The sequence below is a fragment of the Chelmon rostratus genome, chromosome 8, assembly GCF_017976325.1.
Source record: "Chelmon rostratus isolate fCheRos1 chromosome 8, fCheRos1.pri, whole genome shotgun sequence".
Classification (NCBI taxonomy): Eukaryota; Metazoa; Chordata; class Actinopteri; order Chaetodontiformes; family Chaetodontidae; genus Chelmon; species Chelmon rostratus.
Window position 1 is genome coordinate 4,033,316 of NC_055665.1, and position 26,578 is coordinate 4,059,893.

The window sequence follows — 26,578 nt, forward strand, 5'->3', positions numbered from 1 at the left end:
TCTCACAGCTCTGTTTTTGTCACCTGTTACTAAAGTCATGCAGCCAAATCCATGAAACATGAAATGTCCCATGATGCATCCTGCCAACAGTTGTAGTCTTATAGAAAACTGAATACCTTTGGGTTTTGTAAGGGTCGAAAGGCCAGCTCAAAACCATGTGACACTGAAACCTTCTGTCATTTTAAAAAGCCCTGACCAAAAACAACTGAAACCAAACAAACAAAAAGGAAAACAAGATAAAATTAAATGCCACTCTTAACACATGGGGGGTCAAATCCCAAAACATTTTCAGTTACCTCAGCATTGCACCCCAATATAAGGGGGGTGAAAGCCAAACAGAATTCCACCCTAAAACAGAATTCAAGATTTATTCCCATCAACCAGTAAACTATTATCTTAGAACATGAATAATTAAATACACTCAACCAGCCATTCTGTGACAATCTGTGATGTCCTTCAAAGACAGATCTTGGAAACTGTATTTTGTGGATGATCGTCTGTCAGTCTGTCATTCGGTTGTATCGCTGTCACCCTGGCCAACAAAAACTATAGTATCCTGAAAAGTAATGCCCTCATAAACAAGAATTATTAAAATCAAACAGGCAGGTTGCTGTGAAATGTAGTGAAGTCATCAATTTGTTTATATACTCCCCAGAGGATGAACCCGTTCCGTTTTGGACACATGATCTTTCGTCTTGTGTCATCCGGCCAAAATGTGAATTTTGCGCACTAGATTTCTCAGGGGTCGAATTCATGAAGCTTCTTCCTACAAAAACTTGTTCCTAGTGACAAAATCCAAGGAAAATTCTTAGAAATATTGTGTTTTCTAATACTTTTCCCAAACAGTCAAAACTAGATCCATCTTAAGGTAAGTTATTCATAAAGCATCTCAGCCCATAAGAGAGCTCCTAAGGTGAAAAACTATTTGGTCTTTGGAGGATGACTATTAAGAAGTTAAGTAAAAGACTTTCTTAGAGGAGAAGATGGCGGACAGAGAAATAGGTACATACTGTCTTGCACATTGTATTCTCCAAATGCTGATTGAAAGTGAGTTGATGAAATGCTGCAGATTAGATGGTGCAGGGATCATGTTTGTGGTTGATCTCATTAGAGGTGTGGTCGCCTCTCCCACCCAACGCAATAATGCTGTAATGCCAGCAATCAGGGAAAACAATGAAAGCTCAGCCTTTTCCCTCCTGTTAATAGCATAGCGTGGTAAAAAATGGCTAAGTTGGGAGCTCTCTGACAGAATTCTCAGAATGTTTGTGAATACAGCCGCAGATTATGAAATTTGATGCCAACCTGCTTTGTTTTATTGTGTTAATTCAGCTGATCAGAGACCTTGGGCCTCTGGAGTGGATCTTCAACACCCCAAAACATCACAGAGTTCATCACGGTGAGATAAACTTTATTTGATGAAGGACAGTGACAATCCAACCTGCTCATAAGCTACATAGACTTTTTTGTTGCGTGAAATCAACATGCCCAAAATATTATCTCAACAGGGAGGAACCTCTACTGCATTGACAAGAATTACGGAGGAATTCTGATCATATGGGATCGATTATTCGGTAAGCGGAAGTAATCAAATATTTGCTTCTATTCAGATGGACTTTTCAATGCGTCCATTTTTGATAACTATAAATTTTAGCTGTTATAGAGATCTGTGCGAGTGTTAGCATGTGAGAATGTTCTCAACATGGCAGTAAATCAGGCTTAATAACTGTGTTTTCATCAATGTATTTTTATGCACATTTTGAAGTATCGCATCAGAAAAGGTTGATGGAAACAAGAAAAAAGATAGAGGGAAGGAAAGAAGAAGGAGAGAAGAAAGGAAGAAAGAAGATGAAAAAGAAGAAGGAAGAAGAAGGAAGAAGAAAAACAAGACACAATGAACAAAAAAGAAAAGAAGGAAGAAAGAAAAACAAGAAGAAGAAAGAAGAAGAAAGGGAGGAAGAAATGTAAAAAGAAGAAAAGAAGAAGAAGAAAGGAAGGAAGAAGAAAAGGGAAGAAGAAGGAAGAAGAAGAAGGAGGAAGAAGAAAAGGGAAGAAGAAGGAAGAAGAAAAAGAAGAGCGAAAGAAGAAGAAAAAAGAAACAAAGAACAAAAAAGAAAAGAAGGGAGAAAGAAAAACATGAAGAAGAAAAAGAAGCAAGAAAGAAAAGAAAGAAGGAAGAAGAAGTTGAAAAATCTTTTTTTCTACTTTTTTTTCAGTGTTTGAGGTGCGACCACTGTTGTTTTAATTACGTCATCTTGGTACTTGTACTACAAAGCCTGCATGTTTTTACAGTGATGCTCATACAGAAGGAGAAGATCAATACTAAATACAGGCACAATTACCATTTACTACTAACTGTTGTTATGATTATTGATTCTTTGGATCATCTTTACGTTCGATTTTGTCCTCAAGGTGTTCAGTGTGTAACATTTCTGACTCGGAATCAGATGTTGGCAGCCTGTGAAGTGAAACTTTAACTGTTTTTGATGTTTGTATCTGTATTGGTGTCAGTGACGCCTGCCCTGTCATTATTTGATACGGAATGGAAACCAAAACCTGTGGTTTGAGCCATTATTACAACAAAATGAAGGGAAACATTGACTCTATAAACTGTAGGTTTGCCTGTGGCCTTTATACTCGACTCAGCAAAAAAGCGTCAGTGAGCGGTAACTCGTTAAAATTTCAGGTTTACACAACATTTTTTTTTCCAAGAGGTTTTAAGAGGTTGATCCCAGAAGCTGTGATTCCAGCTTCCTTGCTGATCTGTAGCAGGGTTTACATTTTAGAGCCAGATATTTCCCTCAGGTGCTGGTGGAGACCAAAACAGAGCTTAAAGGAGAGTTACTGTTGTACTCCAGGTGAATGCTAGCGCTACTCTGTGTACTCCAAACAGTCAGTGTCGCTGCTGTGTTGACATCCTGTCATCCTGTCCTCCTCAGGTACCTTTGCTCCAGAGGCAGACAAAGTGGTCTACGGCCTGGTCTTCCCCATCAAAACTTTTGAAACCCTCAGGGTTCAGGTGAGTCCCGTCTTCCGTCAAAGGCGCTGCTACTGCGAGTCAGTGGTCGAGCAGCTCACCTCCGCCCATCAGAGTGTAAACACCTTCAGTAGATGAGGCGTGAGCTCATGTTTCTCTTGCTGGCTGAGAGGCCATTTTGTAACCATAACATTATTACTTTACTCTAAACAAACTGCCCAGCTGAGGAGAGGGAAGCCAATAAAATAAAATTCCTGGAGGTGGATGTTATGATTATTTTTGCTGCCCTCTCTGTTGGCAGAGCACAGCGTGATGTCCTGCCCAATGAAAGCAGAAACGTTCATACTCAGGAGGAGCTGGGGCTTAGTTAGCACTGATCAATTAAATCTAGCGTTTGATTGTGCATTGGTGTTTGACTCACTGACTCTTTCTCTTTCAGTTGCACTACTATTTGTATTTGAAGAAAAAGTCCAACACCTTTAAGACGATCAGCAACAAAGTGTTAACTTTCCTCAACGGTCCAAGTTGGAGACTCGGTACAGGTCGGCTAGGCGACCACAGCAAGAATCCCAAGGTTAGTGAAAACAGAAATCCTCAGTTTTCATCGCTGCTGCAGGAGGAATATTTTCTCAATGATGCCCTCAGGCTTCATTACCCATCATTTTGACACATGCAAAACACAGGCCCAAATGACTCAGAGCATTCCTTACTGAAGGATTCACATATTCTACAAGTTTTACAAGGAACTGCCACATCAAATAAAAGCTGCAAAGCCTTTGTAGAGGGAACACAATAAGTTCATTTTCACCGTCTTTAAACGCAGTCTGCGGGATTAAAACCGCATGCAGTTGAGTTAAAATGTGTGTGTGTGTGTGTGTGTGTGTGTGCACAGAAAGAAATACAGGCTCCAGTTGAATGCTCCGGCGGTTAGCTTTGAAATAATGCTGATGGTGTCACATATTTAGTTCCCTCATGCTTCACACTTAAACAAAAAAGAGCCTCCCCTTTGCCTTTACAATTAAATTGGCCCCTTAAAACCAGCGGGGGGATTCTAAACATGGACGGAGCCGAAGCTCAGCCGAAATATCTTGAAAGGCTCCGTGTCAGACGGCTGCTTGTTGATATCTGCCGGTGACGGAAAGAGAGGGGAGCGCAGGAGGAGACGGGCTTGAATGTGTTTCAGCTCTTTGAGAATAAGCAGAGCAGCGTGCTGGAATACCTACAGGGTTGGGGATGGGATGCGGGGGGAACCCACATGTGGTGGTTTGGTTCCTCGGGATCCTGGGAAACCCCCTGAATGAGAGACAGGCACCTATGATTGGTCAGTTTTTTTTTTTTTGTACTTCATTCCCAAAAAGGATGCAGTTTCAACATAAAGCCCTCAGGCCTAATTACTTATCGGGAAGAAGCACATTCAGACAAAAACAGGTCAAATGACTCAGGGAATTCTTCCAGAAGGACTCATATATTCCTCTGTGTTTGGGGGAAACCGCTACACCCAATAAATCCTGGATGACTTTGTAGATGGAACACAACAAACTAATTTTCACCAGTTTTGAAATCCAGCCTGCAGGAGACTGAGATGACAAAAGGCCTTTTCTCTTCGAAGAAAATAAACACAGCAGAGGTAGCAAGGAGCAGTTTCAGCATGTTGCTGCGTGACTTTAACAAGTGACATTATGACATTTCTTTCCCTTTTAAAGCCCCAAACATTCACACACCCTCACTGTTGTTTTCTGCTGTCGTCATTTCCATTATTTCATTTTTCTCATTTCTGTTTTTATCGTCCTTTTTTTCGTGTCCTTTTTGGCCACATCCAACTATTACATTTTAGTTTAAACTTTTTTTGACTTTTGGAAAAAATGACGCAGACACCACTGTTCTCTTTCTGTTTGTGTTTCATCAGTCATGTCCTTCCCTGATTTGTCACGCCCCTGTCATGTGACCCTTTTCTAGAAGAAATTAAACAACTCAACCTGCCTTGACTACCAGAGGTTAATTCAACATGGATAACGACGTAAAGGCTTTGCTGACCTTGTTGTCTATGCCAGCAGCTTTTGTGCTAAAATTGTAAAAATCTGCGTTTTATCGTGACACTACTGCCAACATGTGCAGGAGGAGAACATCAAACAACGGCATGCACATGTCCAGTCTACGTGAACGGCCTTTTCTGATGTGTTACTCTGCTAAAATTCAGTTTTATAATAAAAAACATATCAATTTGGATGTAGCCTTCAATTCATAATCCTTGATATTTTCATGACATCAATTGTTCATACTATTTGTGGCATTTTTTCAGCAGTAGCTGTTCAGTGTGTTTAAGTCCCATGCAAGTTTAAAGTTGCACAGAGCATTAACTTGATTTGAAAGATGGCAGCCAGCGCCCGTGCAGTTTTTAGTCCTCTTTATTAAAACACTGTGACGTGATGAATTCTCTCTGCTCAAAGTTTGCTTGGCTGTAAACATTCACACCTGTTGCTTTTCTAACAGAGAATCCATCTGAGGGGTGTTTGCTGCCCACAATGGCTCACACTCGTGTCATTTCAAACAACGCTCAATAAAACCATGCGTGCTGTCGCCATCAGCAACCAAATCAGATGAAGGATTATAACTTAAATGTCCTTGATTTGCAGTTATTGTTTATGTATTTTGTAGTAAAATAGATAGATAGACACACCTCCCACCAACCTAAGCCGAAACAACAACAATTACAGAATGAATAATTGTAATAATATCCATATTTATATAATGAATAGTGGAAAACAACACCCAGTTTATAACAGGTGGTGGTGTAGGAGGTGGACTTCAGCTCAAATAATACACAGAACACGTGATAAGTCATATGTATTTAGACTGATAAGACGTCAGTGTAGCAGCTTCCACTGCTACACTGCTATAAACATGAGGTTAAATGTGAATGAGTTTCTGTCTGTCTGGCGTGAGAAACTGCCAAGAAAATTACTCTACCGACATAAAGATTTGAGATTGGGGAATTAAACATGTTTTCTTTTTCCATGTGCAGATTACCGGAAAGGAAGTTCCTTATAATCCCAGCTGGTCGCATCATTTGCAAGTTTATGTGGTCATACATTTCCTGCTCCTGGTGGGGATTTACGAAGAGTTGTTTCAAAACAAGATGGTACGTATTTTGCCACATTAGGAGAGTTGTGATGAGCAGAGGATTTGTGTTGTTTACTGCGTTCCTCAAAAGCATCTTGACAGAAGTTCTGCAGGAGCGAAGAGCTTTTATGTTCCTTTTCCTTTTCAGCCCTGTAGGAATGAAGCTGGTGTCTGGTCACACACTGGCTACTGGCATGCTTAGGCTGCTGTAATCCTTCATTTAAAGTATGACAAGGTGGTCCAGGGCTCCTAATTTAAGACCGAGTGCTGCGTGTTTGTTTGCCAACATTATTTCACCCAATTATGCAGTTTGTTGTGGCTGGTCCATGGTCGAGCAGAGTCCTCTACTTAGCCAGCAGGAAAAGACTAGCTCGGTCTAACATCATGACAGAATGACTGATCGGCATTCCCCTTTAGAACAACCTTTGTCTATTATTTTCCACTCGACGAGCCAAAAGACCCCCTTCCTCCTCCTTCAGAAAAAAGAAACAGGTCTCCTCAGCAGTTATCTTTGGAAGCCTTTTTTCCCCAGGCATAGTTTTGGTTAGCCAAAAAGTGCTGTCACGCCCAGCCCCTTCAAACTCTCAAATAAAATGGCCTGTCTTTTTGTGATGGCTACCTCCGTGGTTCTCCTTCAGTTGTGGTCCCCACCTAACACGCACACACACACACACACACACACACCCCTCCCCTCCAGGGTCGAGGGTTCTCCTCCCTCTCGGCGAATGAAACACCAGCTGGTGGTCCAGCAGTGAACACAAACGCCTTAATTGTCGAGTCAACCATTTCCCAACCCAAATAGCCTTCAGGATGCAGCAATCAGGACTTGGAGGGAAAATAACAAAGTGAGCTCTCCGGCCCAACGATAAATCATGTCGCTGTTATGTATTTATACCCACATGTCCGCTAGGCGCTTATTTAGCTTGACAATTGATGATACGCTGCCGGACAATTTATGGACTTTGCGTTAATTCGAAGCCATAAAAACATGGTTATTTCAAACAAGTGAAGCTACTCTTTAATTACATCATCAGCAGGCCAATGTGTACATGTTATTATAAGGTTTGCTGAACAGTTAGTGCTACAGGCAGAGAGGGGAATTGACCAAGTCATAAAACAACTCTCCATTAGTCTTTTTATGATTGCAAAATGTGGACTTCAGTCGTTGCTATGTTGCAAGTAACAATTTAAAGCAGAACATCACAAGAACAGCAAATGAAATTGGCTATTTAGCTCATTTTATTGTCTTAAAGCAGCTCAAAATGAGCACATTTGCACTTATTTATAGCTTCAACACCAGGGCGTCAACAGAACATGGTACAGATCATAAAATAATCTAAAACAACAACTGATTAACACCTGATGTTTTGCAACCAGTTTGTCCTCATATACAGCTCAATAAAGATTTCCATTTATGCGTTTGAATTCTGTGCAAATTGCCAGTCGTGCAGGATTATCTTTGCAAGTTAGCGTAGTTGCGTTGCACAGTGATGCACTGGTGTATTTTCTCAGTGGTAACTGTCCAGCAAGCTTTCATGAACTTCATCATAATAACAGCTGTAATCATGGCCTGAATAATGAGTTAATCTGCTCCGTCTCAGGGGACAACAGAATAACACAATCAGTCCGCTGCCACCAGATGTTAATTTTCCTTTCTGTCCTCCGCTGTTATTGCTGCAGTTTGACACTTGATCGCATTAAAAATTAGCACGATGGATGACGTGCGGAACATTTCCCCCTTTCTGTTTTTGAAAATGAGTTCTGCAAACGTGACCACACCGGACGATTTGTGGAGGATTTTCACTCGAGCGTGGCTTCTCGGCTTCCGAGCCCTCTGTTATTAAACACAGATAAGTTCACGTGACCTTTGATACCAAAATATTTCTCCGCTCATTACACCTCTTCCTAAAATAACTGTATCTGTAGCCTTTGAACTGCAATGCAATGATCATTCGGCTTTAATATACTTTGACAGTCTCGGGTGACTCTCGTTCCTTCGCTCTGATAGATGGATCCAGGCCAGATTCCCCACAGTAATCATATCATCCCTCCCTGTTCACATGTGAGGGCTCAGATAATATAACTCTTATGGGGGCTTATGTATTACGACCATTGGATAAACATGAAGACATACAGTTTCACTGCATCCTGTTGATGGCTTGATTTTATGTTTACTATATATGGCCTTCTGGGTCTGTACAGTTTGGGAGCAGTCGGTGAGATTTGGCTGTTAGGCTCTGTATTGAGTGTCAGAGAAATATAAACCCAAGCTGACAGCCCAAAGCATCCTCGGGAGACACCGGGCTTCCAGCTGCCGCCCTCGGCCAAGGCCGTAGGTTAGAGAAGGCGAATTAGACCGTACATCACGTTCTGTTCTTCGTGTGTTTGTGCGAGTCTGTTTTGTGTGTGCGTCTCAAATAGCTTCAGAAAAGGTCAGTGAGAATCTGCATGGGATTTCTGCTCCGATGTTGGTTGTTTTGGCTCCGTTTAGGGGCTATCAGGATTCAAACTGCAGTCTCTTCCACTGTGGTCGAGTCCCCTGTCAGGACCCATCTGGGATGATTAGAGCGTCCATGTAAACTAGGCATGTCAGTGCAAAGTAAGAGGCGGATTGCATTTGCTGCAGGATACTGTATGTGCCAGTACACTTATTCCGAAGGTCAGACATGTTTTGATTGGCAATGCCAAGTAAACAGTCGAACAGCCGTGCGGTTTATGACTGCTCTCCCAGTAAGGTCTCCTGTGATCGTAACTTAACCAGCCATGATATTAATTTAAGGTTTAGATTCTAATGTATTTTTTCCCGACCGCATTTCTCATGGCATGCGTATGTTGATCCTAGATCCTGTCCCAGTTAACCATTCTGGGGATGGCCTGCTACGTTCTGCTCACTCTCACCGCCCTGGGCTACATCATGGATCAGAGGTACAGTACGAGACGTTTGTTCATGTTTTGATTTTTATTGAAGCGTTTGGATGTTTAATGAGACAAAATGTGGAGGGAAGGATTCTTAAGTGAAAGCTCTGGTTATTTACAAGCCGGATTCCAAAAAAGTTTGAATGCTGTGTAAAACATAAATAAAAACAACGATACAACAGGACTGACAACAGTTTAACAAAGTGTTCCTGAGTCCATGTATTAATCTCCTTTATACAGTCATGTGTTCACAAAGTGTTGAACCTCGCTTCATCCTCGCTTGTGAGCGACTGAGCCTTTCCAGGATGCTCCTTTCATACCCAATCATGATACTATCACCTGTTATCAACCTGTTTACCTGTGGAATGATCCAAACAGGTGTTTTTGGAGCGTTCCACATCTTTCCCAGTCTGTTGTTGTTCCTGTCTCAACTTATTTAAAACATGTTGCTGCATCAAATTCAGAATAAGCAGATATTTACAAAAATCAATGAAGCTGATGAGGTCAAACGTTAAATATATTGTCTTTGGACTGTTTTCAGTTGAGTAAGGTTCAAAAAGGATTAGCAAGTTATCACATTTGGTTTATTTTTGTTTTACACAGCGTCCTGATTTTTTGGAATGAGAGTTGCATGTCAGTGGTTCCCATGCTGGGGGTTGAAACTCTCCAAGGGGTCGCAAAATGAACTTGAAGGGTCACATAATGATTCCTAGAAGGGAAAGAGGAAGAAAAACATACTTCTGCAACAAGTGACTGGAAGGAAAATGAATCTACAACATATTTCATCATTTCTGAATAGTTTGAGTTACTTATCAAGCAAACATTCTTGTGATTTGCTGCCTAATAACATTACAAATATCTTTTGGTTACGGCTCACTTGTCATTTAAAAATTCAAACTATTGTGTGAGGGGTGAAGTGAAATGTTCAATCTGCAATATCTTTGAATTCAAAATTCTCAGTGTCTAACTGCCAACAGTGTCTAACTGCCAGTCTGCTTGCTGGCTTTGCATCGTGACATCAGCTCGACACTCAAGTGAGGCAGCAGAGGTTCTGCAAACACGTCACACTCAAAGTTAACTGGCCAGCTCGGGCCAAAAGCAGACAGAGCAGGTCGTCAGTAGGTAGCTAGTGAGGCAACACAGTCGAAAATTAAAATGTTAAATATTTGAGAGCTCCACTCTTTCTGGTGTAGATTTAAATCTGTCTGAACTCTATGCAACTTATGCAAAAGGTTATAGAATAATTTCTCCTGCTTCTCAGTCGCTAAAAATTAAAGGAGGTAGTTTTTTAATAGTTCAGAATGATTTGCCGGTATTTTTTAGTTTCTTTAAAATCAAACTATTTGAACAGACCATTGCAAACTACTGAAATGGCCACTGAAACGGCTGCTGTCTGTGAGATTATAGTGTTAAAAAACGGGGTCTAATTCACATAAAATCAAAGAAAAAGACAGAATATCTGACAGCCAATGAGCTCATAATGGCCCCTCTTTATTTTCCGCGTTCCCAAATAGGATTGGATGAGTTGGCATCTATCAGGGTAGCAAAACACTTTTCTTCTTCTTCTTTGGTTTTCACCCAGAACTCCTGCTGTGTGCTGAGCTGATGAAACTCAGTAACAGGAAAATGAGCATGTATTAAAAATGCAGATGAAAAAAGAGCAGTCTGAATGTGGCTTTAGTCTGCTCAGCATCTCTTGCTGTTGTCATATATCTGCCACGTCGCACTGGAACTGACCTCCTAATAAACCACAAGTCTCCTCATCAACATCAGGGGGCTGTTTGAACTCAATCAGCTCTGGAAATTGAAGCCTCTCCAATTAAAAACTCTATTATTCCTGGAGGTGAAGGCCAGGGGGTCAGTAAGGGTGAAGCTATCAGGCTGAAATGTCATTAAGCCTCAGCGTTGCTCTGTTTGGTTGATGTGTCCTCATGTTCAGGCCAAAGGCGGCTGTCTTGGAGATGCTACGCTGCGTCGTCATGGTGATACTGCAGAGATACGGCTACATGAAGCCCCTCCTGCCTTCGCTGGCTGTGCCCACAGAGGTAAGATGACCTGAAGTGTGTTTTCAGTGCAGACGTCCTGGTTCAAGCTGGATGTCCTGTTTCTGTAAAACTCCAAACTGTCCCAGTTTTCACCACAATTAAAATACTAATATTAAACTCGTTTTCAGTGCTCAGATCGACGTTTATCATGTTCTGTCCCACTCATTATAAAAACATAAACAATGCAACCGCACTTCTTTACTCAACACCGATTTGCCTGCGTTTCTGTCAATCAGTCAATGCACTGTTGTCAAGGCTGTTGCTATCTCATGAGTCATAGGCTATGGCGCTTGGCGTCAGTATGCTAACAGTTAGCTGTCATGCCGATGAGAAAGTGGGTCTTTTCATCAGACTTAGTTGTTCCTTTTTACCTGCCAACTAATGTTCTGCGTTCATGGCGTCCACGGTGTTGAAGGTAGTTGTATTATAATATTGTTGTATTAATGTAAAAACAATGTAATACATTTAATATGTCATATTACAACAATGTAATCTAGTTTTAGTTTAAGTTTAACTGGGATATTCCAACTTCTTCTCGCAGTCTGTCAGTCATTGTTCATTAATAGTTAGATGACAACCAACTCATCAATCACATAATTTCACTCTATTCTATATTTTTTTCAAAAATCAAAATGTGACAGAGTGAGGCCTCTTTCTTAAGGAAACCGTCTTTGACTGAGTATAAACACATACGCAGTAGACAACAGCCAGGAGTTTAATTTGTAGTTTGGCCATCTCGTGGAATGAATGTTAATAAGCTACAGCAGAGATGTTATTTCAGCTGATGTTGACAGTTCATGATTGATAGAGTCCCATAGGAGAGAAATGTGTTAAAAGCATAATTTAAATGGACAGCATTGGTTACGATGTACATTTTGGACACTTCCCCCTTCTAAAAAGCCCTTATATTCCAAGGATTTCATAAAAGATGAAACAGTCTCAACTCCAGTCCCATTTAGAGGCTGTTTTGGTGCTTTTGATCAGATCACATGAGCTTCAGCAGCAGATGGAGTTTGCTCCTTTGTCATGAAACTAGATTTTCCTTTTTTTCCGAACACTTTAAGGACTTCTCGTCCCTGTTTGAGTTCATTCTTGACCTTAGAAACAGCAGCTGACACAACACTCTCACTTCAGGGTACATTAAGTATCCGTTCTGGAGCTTTTGATCATATCATGATCTTCATTTAGGATCATTTAGTTTTTCCCTTCATTTCAAGACTCAAACTGTATCACACACTGTCATTTTGACAGCCTGAAAATCTCTCTAAATACAGCCCTGAACTGACATCAGGATCTGAAAACCTTTGAATGCCCGTTCAAAACTATTATATATAATTTCACATAATGACATATTGTGGAAATCGTTTGTTCCTTTGGATTGATGCTGAGCTTGGCCTCCTCGCTGCCACCCTCCATTAAAATATTGTTGAGCGTGACCAAAAGAACCAAACTAACATCCAGTATGTGCAACACCGAAACTGTCTTTTTATTTTACAACAGTTTAAACACAAGGAACACAAAGTCAACACTCAAGGCCTAATTAGCCTGCTAATAGCTCGTGAGTTTACAGTGGATGTGGAGTGCATATGTACAGTGTGTTGGGCCAGTTACTAAATGTGCTGCATGCCTTTTGTCTTTTACTCCGGGAACATGTTGAAAAAACTCTTCCAGGTCTGGTCTGTGGTCACGATGCGATGGCTCAGTGATGTCAGTGTGCAGTGATGAAATCTTTAAATTAGAAAATCATTGTCTGGGAAAAGTGTGTAGGAGCCGTCCTATGAAAACCTTCATAAGACTCCTTGACAGCATCATGTTTCCCTAGTGTGTGTGTGTGTGTGTGTGAGACTGTGTGTGTTGTGTGGTCTGTTTTGTGTGTGTGAGCCGGGTGCTAAGTCCAGCCCCGCGGCCCTGTGATCTATGAGTCCAGATGCGTCGCCCAATTGACCATAAAATTGGCGTGCCTTTCTGGCTCTGGCAGCCCAACTGTAGATGGCGGCTGACCTCTCATTACTGCCCCCCTCCCCCCCATGCGACCGCCTCCTTTTTCCCCTCTCTCTCCCTTGTTCTGCCCGCCCCCGCCGCTTGCCATCTCAGCCAGTGTGAACGAGAGCAACACTTCTGGAACCAATTAGTGCCGTCTGCCGCTAACTAGAGCTGGCTGATGATATTTGCACGTGAGCGCCGGATCGCTGCTTTTATTGCCTCCACATCTGCTCTGCTCAGGTGTTCAAAAGACAACTAGAGGCTTTCCCACCTTTTCTTTTTCTCACCATAAAATGGAATAAAACCGAATGAATTCTATTTTTTTAAAAGCCGCGTCTGAAATGATGAGCACATCCAATCAGCTTCAGAGTGATGAGCGTCTTGATTTATGCTGCACATGCTGCGCGGCTGTGTCGCTTTGACAGCACTGGAAGTTTTATGCAACCATTTCCTTAAACGAATCATTAGGCCTCATTTCAAGTCGCAGTACATCAGTTTGAGCTAAATAAATGTCTCGCTTGCAGGTGGGGCTCATTGAAAAACCTCACAATTTACTTGAATTGGTTCCTGACGTATTTGTGCCCTTTGCTCAGAACTACAGCAAAGGGAAAAAAATGTGAAACCACCCTCAAACTTGAAGGTTCTTTAATGATATATGGGTCTGACGCGTGAGGTGAACGGCCAGCTCTTTGTTGCAGGGGGGGGGGGCGTGTTTTGAAGTCGAGCCAATCAATTAACAGTCACTCGAAATGGAGGAGGGGAAATTCACATTTAATTGTATTCAGGCTCATGCGACTGTACAGTTGGGAAAAGAGGGGGACTACAAAAAAAACTACAAAAACTAGGTCGGTTTGTGGTCCTTCAAACCCAGTGGTGTGATATACTGCACCCTTAAAGCTCACAGTGGTATTTATAGTGGCTCTGGAGATTTCCCTTGTAAAGCTGCAGGCTTGACCTGTAAACCAGGGCTGCCTCTCGCTCCCAGCCGCCCACTCGCCCGCCCAAACCCACGACTCACATCAAGACCTCGCTGGTTCAGACCAGGCTGGTTACCGTGTGTGAATGAGCCGGGCTGGTGGAGCAGGGGGGGGAGCTGTAGCTGTCTGTCTGTGTTTGGAAGATTCTGGCTTTCTGATGCAGATATTGAGGTTGATTTTTGAGAGTTCTGATCAGTTTTCCTCTTTTAACATAAACACGTGAGATAAACATTTTTAATTTGACGGTTGTCAGTGCTCTCTGGTGCACACACTGCAATGAGATCAGTTTCTAAATTACTACAAACATATCTGTGACATTTCTGTGCTGCAGTTGTTTTACTTGCTGGCTGATATGTGCAGGTGTCCATAAATCTGTATGCTAATGTCAGATTAGCTACTCGTTGGATTTACACACAAACAAAGCATCATAACATAACTAACATTGTTAAAAGTCGCAGAAAATATCAGTGAAGCTGATTGTAAGTTGCACATTGCTTGAAAGTAGTTCCTGTTCTTATTTCGCATGCCCTTGTGTGTCCACCTTTTTGAGCTGCTGGAACTGCAAAATTCTCTTTGGAGATGAATAAAGTATCTATCCATCTGTTTTGATGTCGCTATAACCCCATTTCTGTCCATATTACAGTTATTACAAGAACATATTGCTTAAAGGATAACTTTCGTTTTTTACAACCTGGACCTTATTTGTAGCATTAAATACGACCATTTACTCACCCAGACAACTTTGGTGGCATTTGGGCGTGTATATCCGTATAATGCGAGTACTCGGGGCATCCATGCGCAGCCTCTATGTAAAGCGTAATCTGCGGCGAAACTCGTTCATATTCCAATATTTTGTTATGATATGCTGGTGCTATTCCCCTCTGAGCCCGTGGTGGCACGTTATCAACATCCGGCGTCTCTAGACAACTACCTCTGACGTGGATGATGTCATTACCGAACGCCGCGCGCTGCGAGCAGCCAGCCACAACACGGCTAACTCTGCGGCGGTCGGCTACGAATACGCAATATCGAACCATAGCTGTGCCAAACTACAGCTAAACTAGCCGACCGCCGCAGAGTTAGCCGTGTTGTGGCTGGCTGCTCACTAGAAATAAGGTCCAGGTTGTAAAAAACGAAAGTTATCCTTTAAGATTAATCATTTATGTTGTGTGCTGAATGAACACTGCGGTCTTTTTCATGACTTCCTCAGTTGATATTAGTTTATTATTACTAATAATACTAGGGTTAGGGTTAGGGGTCATATTTTTCAGTTGTGTTGAGGTCAAATAGTGAAACTTTTATCATTATGTTCAGCACCTTTTCACTCTCAGTGGATCTGCCTCTGTCCATCGTGTTCAAGGACTAAAGCAGATATATTTTATTAATTGACACAACATTGTTTGGCAGCTGTGTTGTTGTACAAACCTACTGTGTCTGTCGACTCGTCAGTCAGAACCAGAAGAGCCCGCAGACTGTGTTAATATGCTCCTATTAGCCACACTAGGCTTCTTGTGTAGGCTGGTGCTCGAGGACTCAGCAGACAAGGTTAGATCTGCTGGTGAATGATCATTATCCTGGCAGACATTTTCACAACCGCTTTTTGCTGCATCTGTTAAATGTCACAAAACACCGGAGACATGCCCGCTGCAATTTCCCAGAGCTCAAAGATTTTCAGTTCACAGCGATTTTAAAACAGAGAACAGCAGCAAACTGTTCATCTGAGAGGCTGTGATCTGCAAAGGCTTTCAGTTTCTCCTTTAAAAATGACTTAAATGATTCAATGATTATTAAGATATTTGCAGGTTAAATTTCTCTTGATGCAGTAATCGATTAAGCGTGAATCATTTCATCTGCGCGAGGAGAGGAGATAAATTATGTCACCTAAAAGCCCACCTACATTTTAATCTCTATGTATGTGGAGTTGACAAAATAACAGGAAGTACAGTAACTTAAATCAGCAGCTTTCAGACAACGTGTCAACAACAACTTAACTTCAGAAACAGTTTTTATTGCAGGGCTGCATTATAATGTCTGCTGCTCTTTGGTCCACCCCAAAGAGCGTGGCGTTTGAGCTGTAATGATGTAACACATGGTTGTATTACCGTGTGGGCCCCTGGTTTGCCTGAAGGCAGGGAGAGACGCTGCAGAGCAGAACTCAGACGCTGTATATCCCTGACTAATTAAGCAGCTCTTCTCTCAAAACGGCCTCTAACTGCTGGTGAAGTCACAGTAATTTAAGAGGGGAGCTCATAAAAATACACCTGTCTTTGGTTGAGAGAGAAGGATTGGCTGATTTTAGATTTAACTTTCTGCAAAAACTTTACTTTTTTCAACTTGTCATCACAAGTTTTCTTTTTTGGCAGTCATGAAATGAAGCAAAAATCACCCAAATACCATAATAAAAAGCCCTATCATCGTCTACTTCGCTTTCATTTTTACAATATGACTGAGATGTGTCCTTAATAAATGAGTTCAAGAAGTGATGTATTAGATCATGCAAGTTTGACACTTGAGAAGCAAATTTAAATCTGCGTAATCCAGCCCAATCCAAAATGTTGAAAAACATCTAAATTGTTTTCACACCCCAGTGGATTTTCCATCGTTTCATCTCTGTGCTGATTGTGTTTTCCAATCTCAAAAGAGCCTTTTTCTGTCAGACCAGCAAAGGGAAAGAGAAATGCACCATGGCCAAACGAAGAGGTCAGAACAATATTATGAAGTTCATGTCAAACACAAAGGCCCAGCCTTGGCACAGAGCGGCTTTATCTCCAACACACCACCTGACCCGTCTGCACAAACTGCATATCCCACCCCCTCTTTCCCGCTGCCCCAGCCACGAGCTCGCAGATAAGACAGCAGCCGGTGAGAGGTCGCCGTTATCTGAGAGTGTCGTTTCCATCCGCCAGTAACTCAGGTGCGAGGGGTCAGCCGCCTTTTTTCTTTTTTCCTTTCTTTTTTGGACGCAGGAATTTGCGGTAGCAAGAAGCAGCGCTGAGGTTAACTGGATTGTTTGGAGCAATGGAAACTCAGTGAGCATGACATCATGTGAGAGCTCGCAGGAATGGAAAGGAAAGGAAATCTCCTCCCAGGGAGAAAATGGAGGGATTTGAAAGAGAAATGCTGGGTAGGACTGTTCCATTGGAGTAAACAGTGGGGTGGTCGACTGTACACAGTGTGAAATATTATCACTCAATGTGCAGGGGATCGTGCCCGTCAAAGAGTAACCGCGTGGTTTATGTTGTCAAACCACTTGCCAGGTAAAGCTATGGAAATCTAACAGCAATTGGCCCTCTGGGGGTTCTCTCACTGTATTTAGTTTGGCTTTTGTGGGCTAAGTTTCTGTGGCCAACGTTGACTTTCTTTTGAATTTGTCTTCCTATTTGTGCTTTAATTCATGGGTGAAACACAACAGTCATCCAGTTTATGATGCAGCTTCAGAGCCAACATGTGAACCTGATTGAACCTGATGATAGCTGCTCTGGTATTTCTTCTGACTGTGTTATTCCCCCCTCTTCTAAAATGCACGTGAAGCTGATTTCACAGAAGTGCGGCGTCGATTTCCAGAGACGTTGGCTCGCAAATTCAAAACAAAACAAGTGATAAAAGACTTTCATAAAGTTCAAATATAGTCAAGGATTTTTACCGTAAAATCTATCAGAGTAGTTCTGAATAGAGGCTTAGCAGCATATTAATTTAGCCGTCTTTGCTGCAGTGCAAGCTTTCATCACTCTCCGCTCTGTTTATTAACCTCTCTCTCCGCCACGCTCATTGGCTCACTGGCGAACAATCACACGTCTGATATTGTAGTAAAATTGAATTCTTCGTGGCCCTTTTTCACAACAGTTCAGGCTGCAGCATCTTGCCTGAAGTGAGCTGGAAAATGTCTCCAGCTGCCAGGTTCTGTGAGCGCTTGGGGGTTACAAGTTTGGACGGACTTCAGATCTAAGATTGCAAAATTGTGAATAGCCACTGTCAAACACAGACTGATCCACAGTAAGCTGATTCCCCGCTGTCCCGCTGCAAGGCTTCCACATGTGTTAAAGCTCTACCAATTAATATTTTTAACTTTGACGTATTTCTTGGGAGAGGAAAGGGGAACATCGATCAGACCTTTGATCTCTTGATAAAAGATCCAGTCTCAGGGTTATTGGCTGATAAGAAGTATTGCTATCGAGGCTGCAAGCCTGTGCTCGTCCACCTCCTGTCCACATGTCCAGGTGTCCTTGAGAAAGACGCTGAACCCCAGTCGCTCCCGATGGTTAGGCCACTGCTATCAGTGCTGACAAATACGATAAGCTGTCATAAATGAAACAGAATGTGGTAACTCACCAACCTTTTTGACCTTTACTCAACTGAAAACAGCACAAAGACAATATATTTAACGTTTGACCTCATCGGCTTCATTGATTTTTGTAAATATCTGCTTATTCTGAATCTGATGCAGCAACATGTTTCAAACAAGTTGGAACAGGAGCAACTAAAGACTGGGAAAGATGTGGAACGCTCCAAAAACACCTGTTTGGATCATTCCACAGGTAAACACAGCGAGGACGGAGGCGAGTTCACCACTTTGTGAACACATGATTGGATAAAGGAGATTAATACATGAGCTCAGGTCCCAACTTTTTGAAATCAGGGTTGCCATTTTATTTGGACATTAACTAAAGAATAACATTGAACTTGGATCAGTAGCATCACCCAGCCCTTAATGAGGTCAGTATTTGATACTCATCGAGTGTATCGATCTGTGTTTTCCTGGCAAAGACACTTTACCCTCTCAGAGAGTTTTAGCTGCTCCAGGGCACACAAATTGTTTTCTTTTTGAGCTCCCATAGACATTTATTTGGCCTTCTCTACCTTTTAAAACATATCATCAAACCACATTTAAAGGCCCACTGCATGGTTCTCGTGGCGGACTCCGCAAACTTGCATAAGCGCCCGCAATTACGTAATTTCGTCTGGCTGAAAATGCGAAAGTTCTCGGTGCACAGCTGTGCTGACTGCGCTAAGGTCCGTGTTGATGATTTGCCTCTCACTTCCTCTTCCTCACAAAAGCACACCAACAATCAGGTAGGGAACATATTTTTGACAAACAAAGAGGCAAATAGAAAACACCCGTGGTAACATGAAGCTTCAACAGAGAAACTGAGCGCCTGCTCTCTTCTTCAACAACAACCTTTCAGCTTGCCGTGGATTCGTCCACAGCTTCTGCTACACCCTCAGGGAGAAACTACTGAGTACTACTGTGGAGAGGAAGAGGAGCACACAGCCACAGAGGAGATGCTGACCCTGAAAGGCACTCTACCTGACTCAAGACCTTCACGTCTGATCCGTCACGGCTTTGAGTTTAGGTGCGCAGGCATCTGAAAGTGATCTCTCTTCAACTGCTCCTGACCACAGAAATTATTTTATTTGTGAAGCAGTAACACCAGCTCCTGAGGTAGCATCCTCATACTGCCTCTCTCCATGCTGGTTCCTGTTGGTCATATCCTGTGAACCTTATATTCCACCTGGCAGCTCAAGACCTTCTTCTCCCTCTCCAAACCTTCCTCGCCGAGGTCCTGACCTGCCCCTCAGAACAGACATCTTTTTCTTCTTGAAGCACCTTCCAACCAGCCTTGTGGGCTGAATTATTATCTTTGGAGCTTGTTTTTGTTCTTTAATTAGTTAATTTGATCCTATTTCAGATTTTGCATTTCATGGTCTCGGTAAAATAAACTTTAACTGGGCAGTAGATCTTCATTTCGTGTGTTTGTTGTTCTGCTAACACCTTGAACCAAGCTGGCAGAGACATTTTTTCTCATTGTTGAGCTGATTACAGCCGTACCTCTTGTGTTGCATTACTAATTGGCGTTCATTTATTTCTGCCTCTTTGGACTCACTCAGGAACACAGGATGGCTCCAAACTCCACAGTAGATATGTAAAACAGAGGCTGTTATGATTTTTCTAAATATCAGTGGGTGGATGGAAGGAGTCGGGGTAAAGAAACACCTCTTACATGCCCCCAGGGGGCTCATTCATCTGTACTTCTCCATGTAAATACAAACAGGGCCTTGATTTTACAAAAGCAAATGCTTCCTCCTGTTTCTCTTTCATCCCCCTTCCTGGACGTGTGCCCACTGTTCTGCCTTCCAAATTACTGCCGACTAGCTCCTCACCAACAGGTCCGGCAGCACCCTGGGAACTGTAGTTAGGTTGGTGCAGACACAACAGATCCGTTAATGGATTTTATATTGAGAGCAGGAGATCCGGCCTCCTGTTGCATGATGGATATGGCATGACGAGTTCATGGACAGGTCGCTGTATCTGAATTTGCATAATCCCAACTTTTCCTGCAAATGAATCCATCGACGCACCAGATTCATGAAAATCAGATCAAACTGTCAAACCAGGCGGTGCTGATTAAATATGAATTAAGATTCTGTGACTGCGTTTCCTGTTTCTCACCTGAAGTGCTTTCAGAAACATATTTGTCCTGTTAAGATGTATTATGAGAAAGTTTGCCACCCGGCCGCCATGTTGGATGAGGATGTGCCAAAACCAAGCACCAACCAACTACGTCACCTTCCAGCCGGAGCTTTGAGTCGTCCGGTGCGTTCAGATGCGTCCTCGTGGATTCTGCTTGCGGAGGCTGAAGTGGTGCAAAGCTGCTGCGGTCTGAAGTGAATTACACGGATATAAAACGGCGTACTCTCGTGTTTTCAATGAGACATAGCGGTCTGGATGAGTCGCTGTTGACCTTACATGCGACCTTCTGGCAGACTCGCGGTAAACGAGAACAAACACCAGATGTGGAAAGAAAACATCTAAACAACTCAATTGGCGAATCATCAGACCGCTTTGTGTTTTGCTACACTTTCACCGAGCAGCAACTGCCGTTTCACATGTGTTTTGTCTGGCTGTGTGTGTGTGTGTGTGTGTGTGTGTGTGTGTGTGTGTGTGTGTGTGTGTGTGTGTGTGTGTGTGACGGTGGTATTTCTCATGGCTGTGCTGCAGAGCAGGCACTGACTCTCTGGTGGGACATTAACCTGCTCAGCGTATCCTTCCTGAGTCTGCTCGAACAGCCCGAGCACAGAGGCTGTATATCTGCTCATAATGAACAGACAGGAAGTCCTCTTTGTGCCTGTGTTTACTTGCACGTTTGGATTTGTGTGTGCGTGTCCATGCGTCCGTATACCTGCTTTTTTTTTTTTTTTACAGATTATCTCTTGTTTTAAAATGAGTAAATCAGTTTAAACTGACTTCGTCTCAAACTTGAACCATGTTCCTGTGCATGAAGAATAGAAAAAGAAAAAAGGACAATTTGTAGAAAACACACCAAAAAATGCAGATATTTTATGTGGGTCATTTTCATCAATTTAACAATGTCCTGATGCAGCCAACTCCACCCACTCCGACTCTGCAGCCAGGTTAAAACAAAAAGTTCTGAATTATTTTCCGCCACAGTTCAGTCCAGGTCTGGTGGACTGTAGGCAGCCATATGGAGAGGGAGCTCTGGAAACATCCCATTACAGGTCATATATCACACGCCTGACAGCAGCCATTCTGCCTTGTTTTCATTTCAATCACGAGTGCAGCTGCGCTGGAGAACAGCGAGGCTCTGCCATGTTAACCCGCTGAAGGCTGGAGGACAGTCGCCGGGGGCACCGAAATGCACCGCAGGGCTGTTTAATGTACTCGTGAAATAATCTGCTCGATGCTTCGTATCGATCAACAGCAGTGACTCAGCGTCGAGTTGAGCTGTGTCATTCTGAAGGTCAATGCAGATGTGTTAGTGTTGGAGCTGCAGATGGCCGGTATTTTATATTTTTATATTTTTCCGTGTTTTTAGGACTGAGGGTTTTATTCTTTTCAGGCTGTTAAAGATGTAGAACAGTGTAAAACCCTGCATTAAAAACAGAGCATGGACAATGGAAATGTGGAGTGGAAACATGTACAGCACAGCAACATGGCTAAAAAACAACACTTAAGTGTTTTCAAGCTTGTGCGCGATTCACTATTTCACCATAAAACATGACTGAAGCAACATATTTTAGGTCTTTTTGTGTGAGACAACTGAGCAACAGTAAGAAAAACCTGCACGGCTTTCAAACATACGTTACCTCGTACAGCTGCTGCATGCACTGCCTGCACCAGATGCATGTTCGCAATGAGTTTCTGCACAGTCAGAACGAAACAGTCCACACACTGATTCATCTCCTCCTGCTGTTTGTGTGTCTTAGCATCAGCCTGACACCTGCAGACAGCTGGCGAGCTAACATTAGCTACCTGAACAGACGACAGGGACGCAGGCTCCACCTCAACACCTCAATAACAAATACAAACCGGAAGCTTCAAATCTTTTTTCAGCCTGTAAGATGCAACTGCAAGATAGCCAGCGTGGTGTTTTAGCTTCTGAGCGTTGACCATACGTTAACCAGCACAAGTGTTGGCTTCAGTGGAGAAAACGTACGAGCTGCCCCCCCGAGCAGACAAAAGCTCAACAAAGAAGCAGAAATTCTACGAAAACCACATGTTTGCGGCTTTTTGCATTACTACTCTTAACAAAGTACCTTCTGCCCAAAACAAAGTGAGTGCGAGCCGATTTGCTGAGATCTCTACTTTGGGAGCCGCTGCTGTCTGGCCGTAGTGCTTATTTGTAGACGATCAAACCCGCTTCCTTCCACTATGTAATCTGTCCCACATGGATTTCCGACAGAGTCCATTAAAATGTAGCATAGAGGGGCGAATGGGGAGAGATGGGAACAGAGAAAAATAGGTGCCCTTCCTCTGCCAAAACATGCGGCTTTGATAGAAACTTCTGTCATGTTTCGGTCTGTTTGACTGAAATGTGATTTGCGAGGTTCTGCCAAGCCTCTCAATTCCAGTCCGTCTCTGAGATGGACACAATGCAGCTTGGTGTATTTGTAGTCCTCCATCTGTTTTCCCTTCGAGGAAGTTAGACTTTTAGCCGCCATGTTTGAACTGTATTCACTGGATTGTTGCAGAAGACGCCAAATGTCAGTGTGAGTTTTACTTTCACTTTTATTCCTGATCTCCTTGTGAGAAACTACACAGCCACCAGTAAACCTGTTGGTACGGCTGATGTTTCCAAGGAAACACTGAATAAAATTAGAGAACGTTGCGTCACTTTCTGCTGGTTTATTCATTTGATGTGGCCTTATATTATATTAACGTGTGATGTGTTGATGAGTGGATGCTATTGAAATGCTCTTTTTGTGAATGATGAGATAGTGAAATTCCCATTCAGATCCTTGACTTTTACTGAAACTAGAAGTAGAAATGCCACATTATAGATATATTCCATTAAAAATTTTCTGCTTTGAAAAAATTCCATGTTATTTTTAAAACTACCAAAGTGAAAGTACTCAATGCAGGAAAATGTATATCACTGGATTATTTTCAGTGTGTTAAAAGTACGTTAATGTCGCAGTTGGTTGAGCTGATTTCAACTATTTGATCAGTTTTGTGTATAAATTTGCAAATTTCATAAGCTCATCATGCGTTTAGTGTATGAAAACCTTAATTTTAAAGTAACTGTAGCTGTCAGATAAATGGAGGTATGTGTGCATGTATACGCTGGTTATATTTGATCACTGGATTTCTCTTTAATTCACCAATTGACATATTTTTTGTGGTCCTTTGCTCGAATGATTCAGGCAGAATGTATGAACATATGTTCATGTGAAGGACAAGCGTCATTCAGACCAAAACGTCATATTAAATAAATAAACCAGCACAAAGTGAAACCGCGTGCAGGACTTTCTGTTTATTTTTATTCAAGCTAAGCTGCCGTCTGACGCACCTGTCACGCATTCAGGTGTGCAGAGGCTGTTTTTTTTTGTTTTCATTTATTTTACCAGAGAAGCATTACCAGCTCCACAGTTACCCGTGTTTGATAGAACAGATTGAGGTTTTATTTGTAAACCAGTTTTTAAAGATTAACAAAAATGAGCCAAAAAAAAAAAAACAGTACTTTTGCACAATTGTTAAAAACACTGAAAACTAATCAGTGAGCTCCTTCCTTTGCTGTGAGGAATGAGATAATAATTCCTTCTGAAATATGTTTTTGTCCCCTCGACTTTAGTTTTGTTGAATGAATGAGAGAGTAAGTAGAGAGAAGTACACAGATCCATGACTTGAGTAAAAGTAGCAATACTGCATGATAAAAGTACTCAGTTACTAGTGAAAGTCCTGCATTTAAACATCTTCTTGCATTAAAGTCCAGCAGTTATATCAGCAAAGTGTATTTAAAGTATTAAAAGTAAAAGTTTTTATATGTTATGATGTTGGATTATAGCTGCTGAAGCTCTAACTCGTCATTTTAAAGCTGCAGCTGTGGACGTGGAGCTCATTTTAACACCTTTATGTACTTTGATCTGCAGATAAGCGTCAGATTGTACGAACAGATCATTTTTGTGTCCAGTCTTAATCCGTCCTTTCTCTTCCTTTGTTTGGTCCATGCTGGATCTGGTCTCTCAGCGGGGAGGCGGTTTTCAGAGCAGGTAGTGCGAGTCTGCGTTACGCTCGCTCTCTCAGAGGAAAACAGCTGCCGTGTCCGCGAGGAAACGCTGCTTTTTTTCCCATCAGGCCGCTTTGCCTGTGATGGACAGCGGTCTGGTTTTGGCTTGGGTTGCGATGTAGGATGTAGTTTATGGGCTAGAACGCAGCGAGGGGTGGAGGCGAGGGCTGTTTCTGGCAGAGCCCCCCTCTCTCTGAATAGCGAGGTCACTCGTGATGGTGACCCCTCTGACCCCGCTGTGAGAGCATCAGGGGAGAAGACCTGGTCCTTAACCTCGGAGCCCCCTTTCTGCATCATCCTCACTGTTTTCTTTCAATTAGGAATTCACTTTCAGTGTTTGTCTTCCTGCTCGCCGCCTGTAAACGATACCCGTCACACTTTTTAAGTCCCCTTTTCTTTTTTTTATGCTATGGTAATCCATCCCGCTTTTAATCAGTGTAACGTTTTGCAGCGTATAATTTAGCCAATGCTGTTATCCACAGGAAGTTAGAACCAGTGCACGCTTGACTGTTCACCAACATCAAAAGCAATAATCGCGAGGAGGACGAGTGTCCACGCCTTGGAATTGTTAGCAGCTCCTAAAAGCAGGGTCCGCCTTAGTGAGGTAGGACGAGAATAAATCAGGCCTTTAAAAGAATAGTTATTTTATGAAAAATCAATATGATTAATGACTAAATAGTCAAGGGCTACCCTAAAAACGCTTCTCACATATGAATATCGGCTGGTTTCTTTGTCCTCTATGATCATAAAATGAAATTCTTGTGCTGTTAAAATTTGTAAAAGTCAAAATAAATAATGTCATTTTATTCATCAAATCCATTGATTAAGAAAACAAAATGCAGATTAATTTATAATGAAAGTGATTTTTAGGTAGATGTCTGAATTGATATGATATTACCCTTCTAAAAAACACTGAGAATTTGATTTATAGACATTTAATACATGTGTACCTTCAGGCTGAAGCTGTTGGCTCATTCACACCCTCGCAGACAGCTATCTTCTTTTTCAACCTTGACCCCCTTTCATCAATTTCCGATGCTTTAGTGACACTTTAGTTCATCAGCTATCAGTGTTCAGAGTTTGTACCAGGTGTCACAGCCATCGTTCTGCTGTGTCTGTGTTGTCCAGGCCTTTGTCTCCCTCTCTCTGCTGTACTGGGCTCTGCAGACCGTCTCTCCACTGCTCAGCATCAAGAAGAAGGCCGACTGAGTCAACGCCAGACGACACACACTGAATTTTAGCTTTTGAAGTTATGATTATTAATAGAATAACTTTTAACACTGCACGTTTAGACTGGTTAAAGTCTGTTTATACGTAAAGCTTAATTATGTAAATTTGAGAAAATAAGATGTTCCACATGGTGTTCATGAAATGATGCATTTCTTCTGATGAATTGCTCTTTTTGAATGACTTTTGCACTGCACTGCCTAATTAATCCAAAATTTTTAATATTTCACCTGAGCCTCTTTTGCCTTCACTATGCAACATATACCTCTTAGAAAACAAATGCTGCTCGTACATATGCTTGTTAATTTTATCTTTGGCTTGCACAACAATGTACAGTATGTTCACGTTGCAATAAAACATCTGTAATTTTGCTCTACGTGTCTGCAGTTTTGATGTCCTAAAAATGCACACAGGCCAGACAGAATCAGAAAACCAAAATGAAACCCTGGAGGTTGTGTGTTGACACATTCTCCCAACCTCCACATCTTGTGTGGGCGTGACAAACAGTCCACAGCAGATGGCGCCGTTATCCCCCACCTTTCTCTTTTAAATCAGCATCGTGTTTACAAGTGACACCGGTGCTCAATAAAACCTGCACATCAACATGTCGGAGAGGCATACAAGTTGAGCAAAAACAAGCAGGAAAACAGAGGAATAAAATCAGGATGATGTTAATTTAATTTAATGTAACTGATTATAATTTCCTTTTTTTTAAAGAGACTTAACAAGTGCTCCACAAAAAGCTGAAAAATCCATATAATTTGTATATATAAAGCAAATTATTGAGAGTAAATGCAATAAGAAGCATCACAT

The 26,578-nt window shown here is 42.1% G+C and overlaps 1 protein-coding gene across 1 annotated transcript in view; it reads left to right on the forward strand.

The window, feature by feature from the left end:
• Positions 1-26,136, forward strand: part of agmo (alkylglycerol monooxygenase) — a 46,853-nt gene extending 20,717 nt beyond the window's left edge. The window contains exons 6-13 of the mRNA XM_041943153.1: positions 1,330-1,396; positions 1,506-1,571; positions 2,937-3,016; positions 3,414-3,548; positions 5,997-6,113; positions 8,937-9,019; positions 10,950-11,055; positions 25,667-26,136. Coding sequence (XP_041799087.1) covers positions 1,330-1,396; positions 1,506-1,571; positions 2,937-3,016; positions 3,414-3,548; positions 5,997-6,113; positions 8,937-9,019; positions 10,950-11,055; positions 25,667-25,747 — 735 coding nt within the window. The 3' untranslated portion in view covers positions 25,748-26,136. The remainder of the gene's footprint in view (positions 1-1,329; positions 1,397-1,505; positions 1,572-2,936; positions 3,017-3,413; positions 3,549-5,996; positions 6,114-8,936; positions 9,020-10,949; positions 11,056-25,666) is intronic.
• Positions 26,137-26,578: the final 442 nt, after the last annotated feature.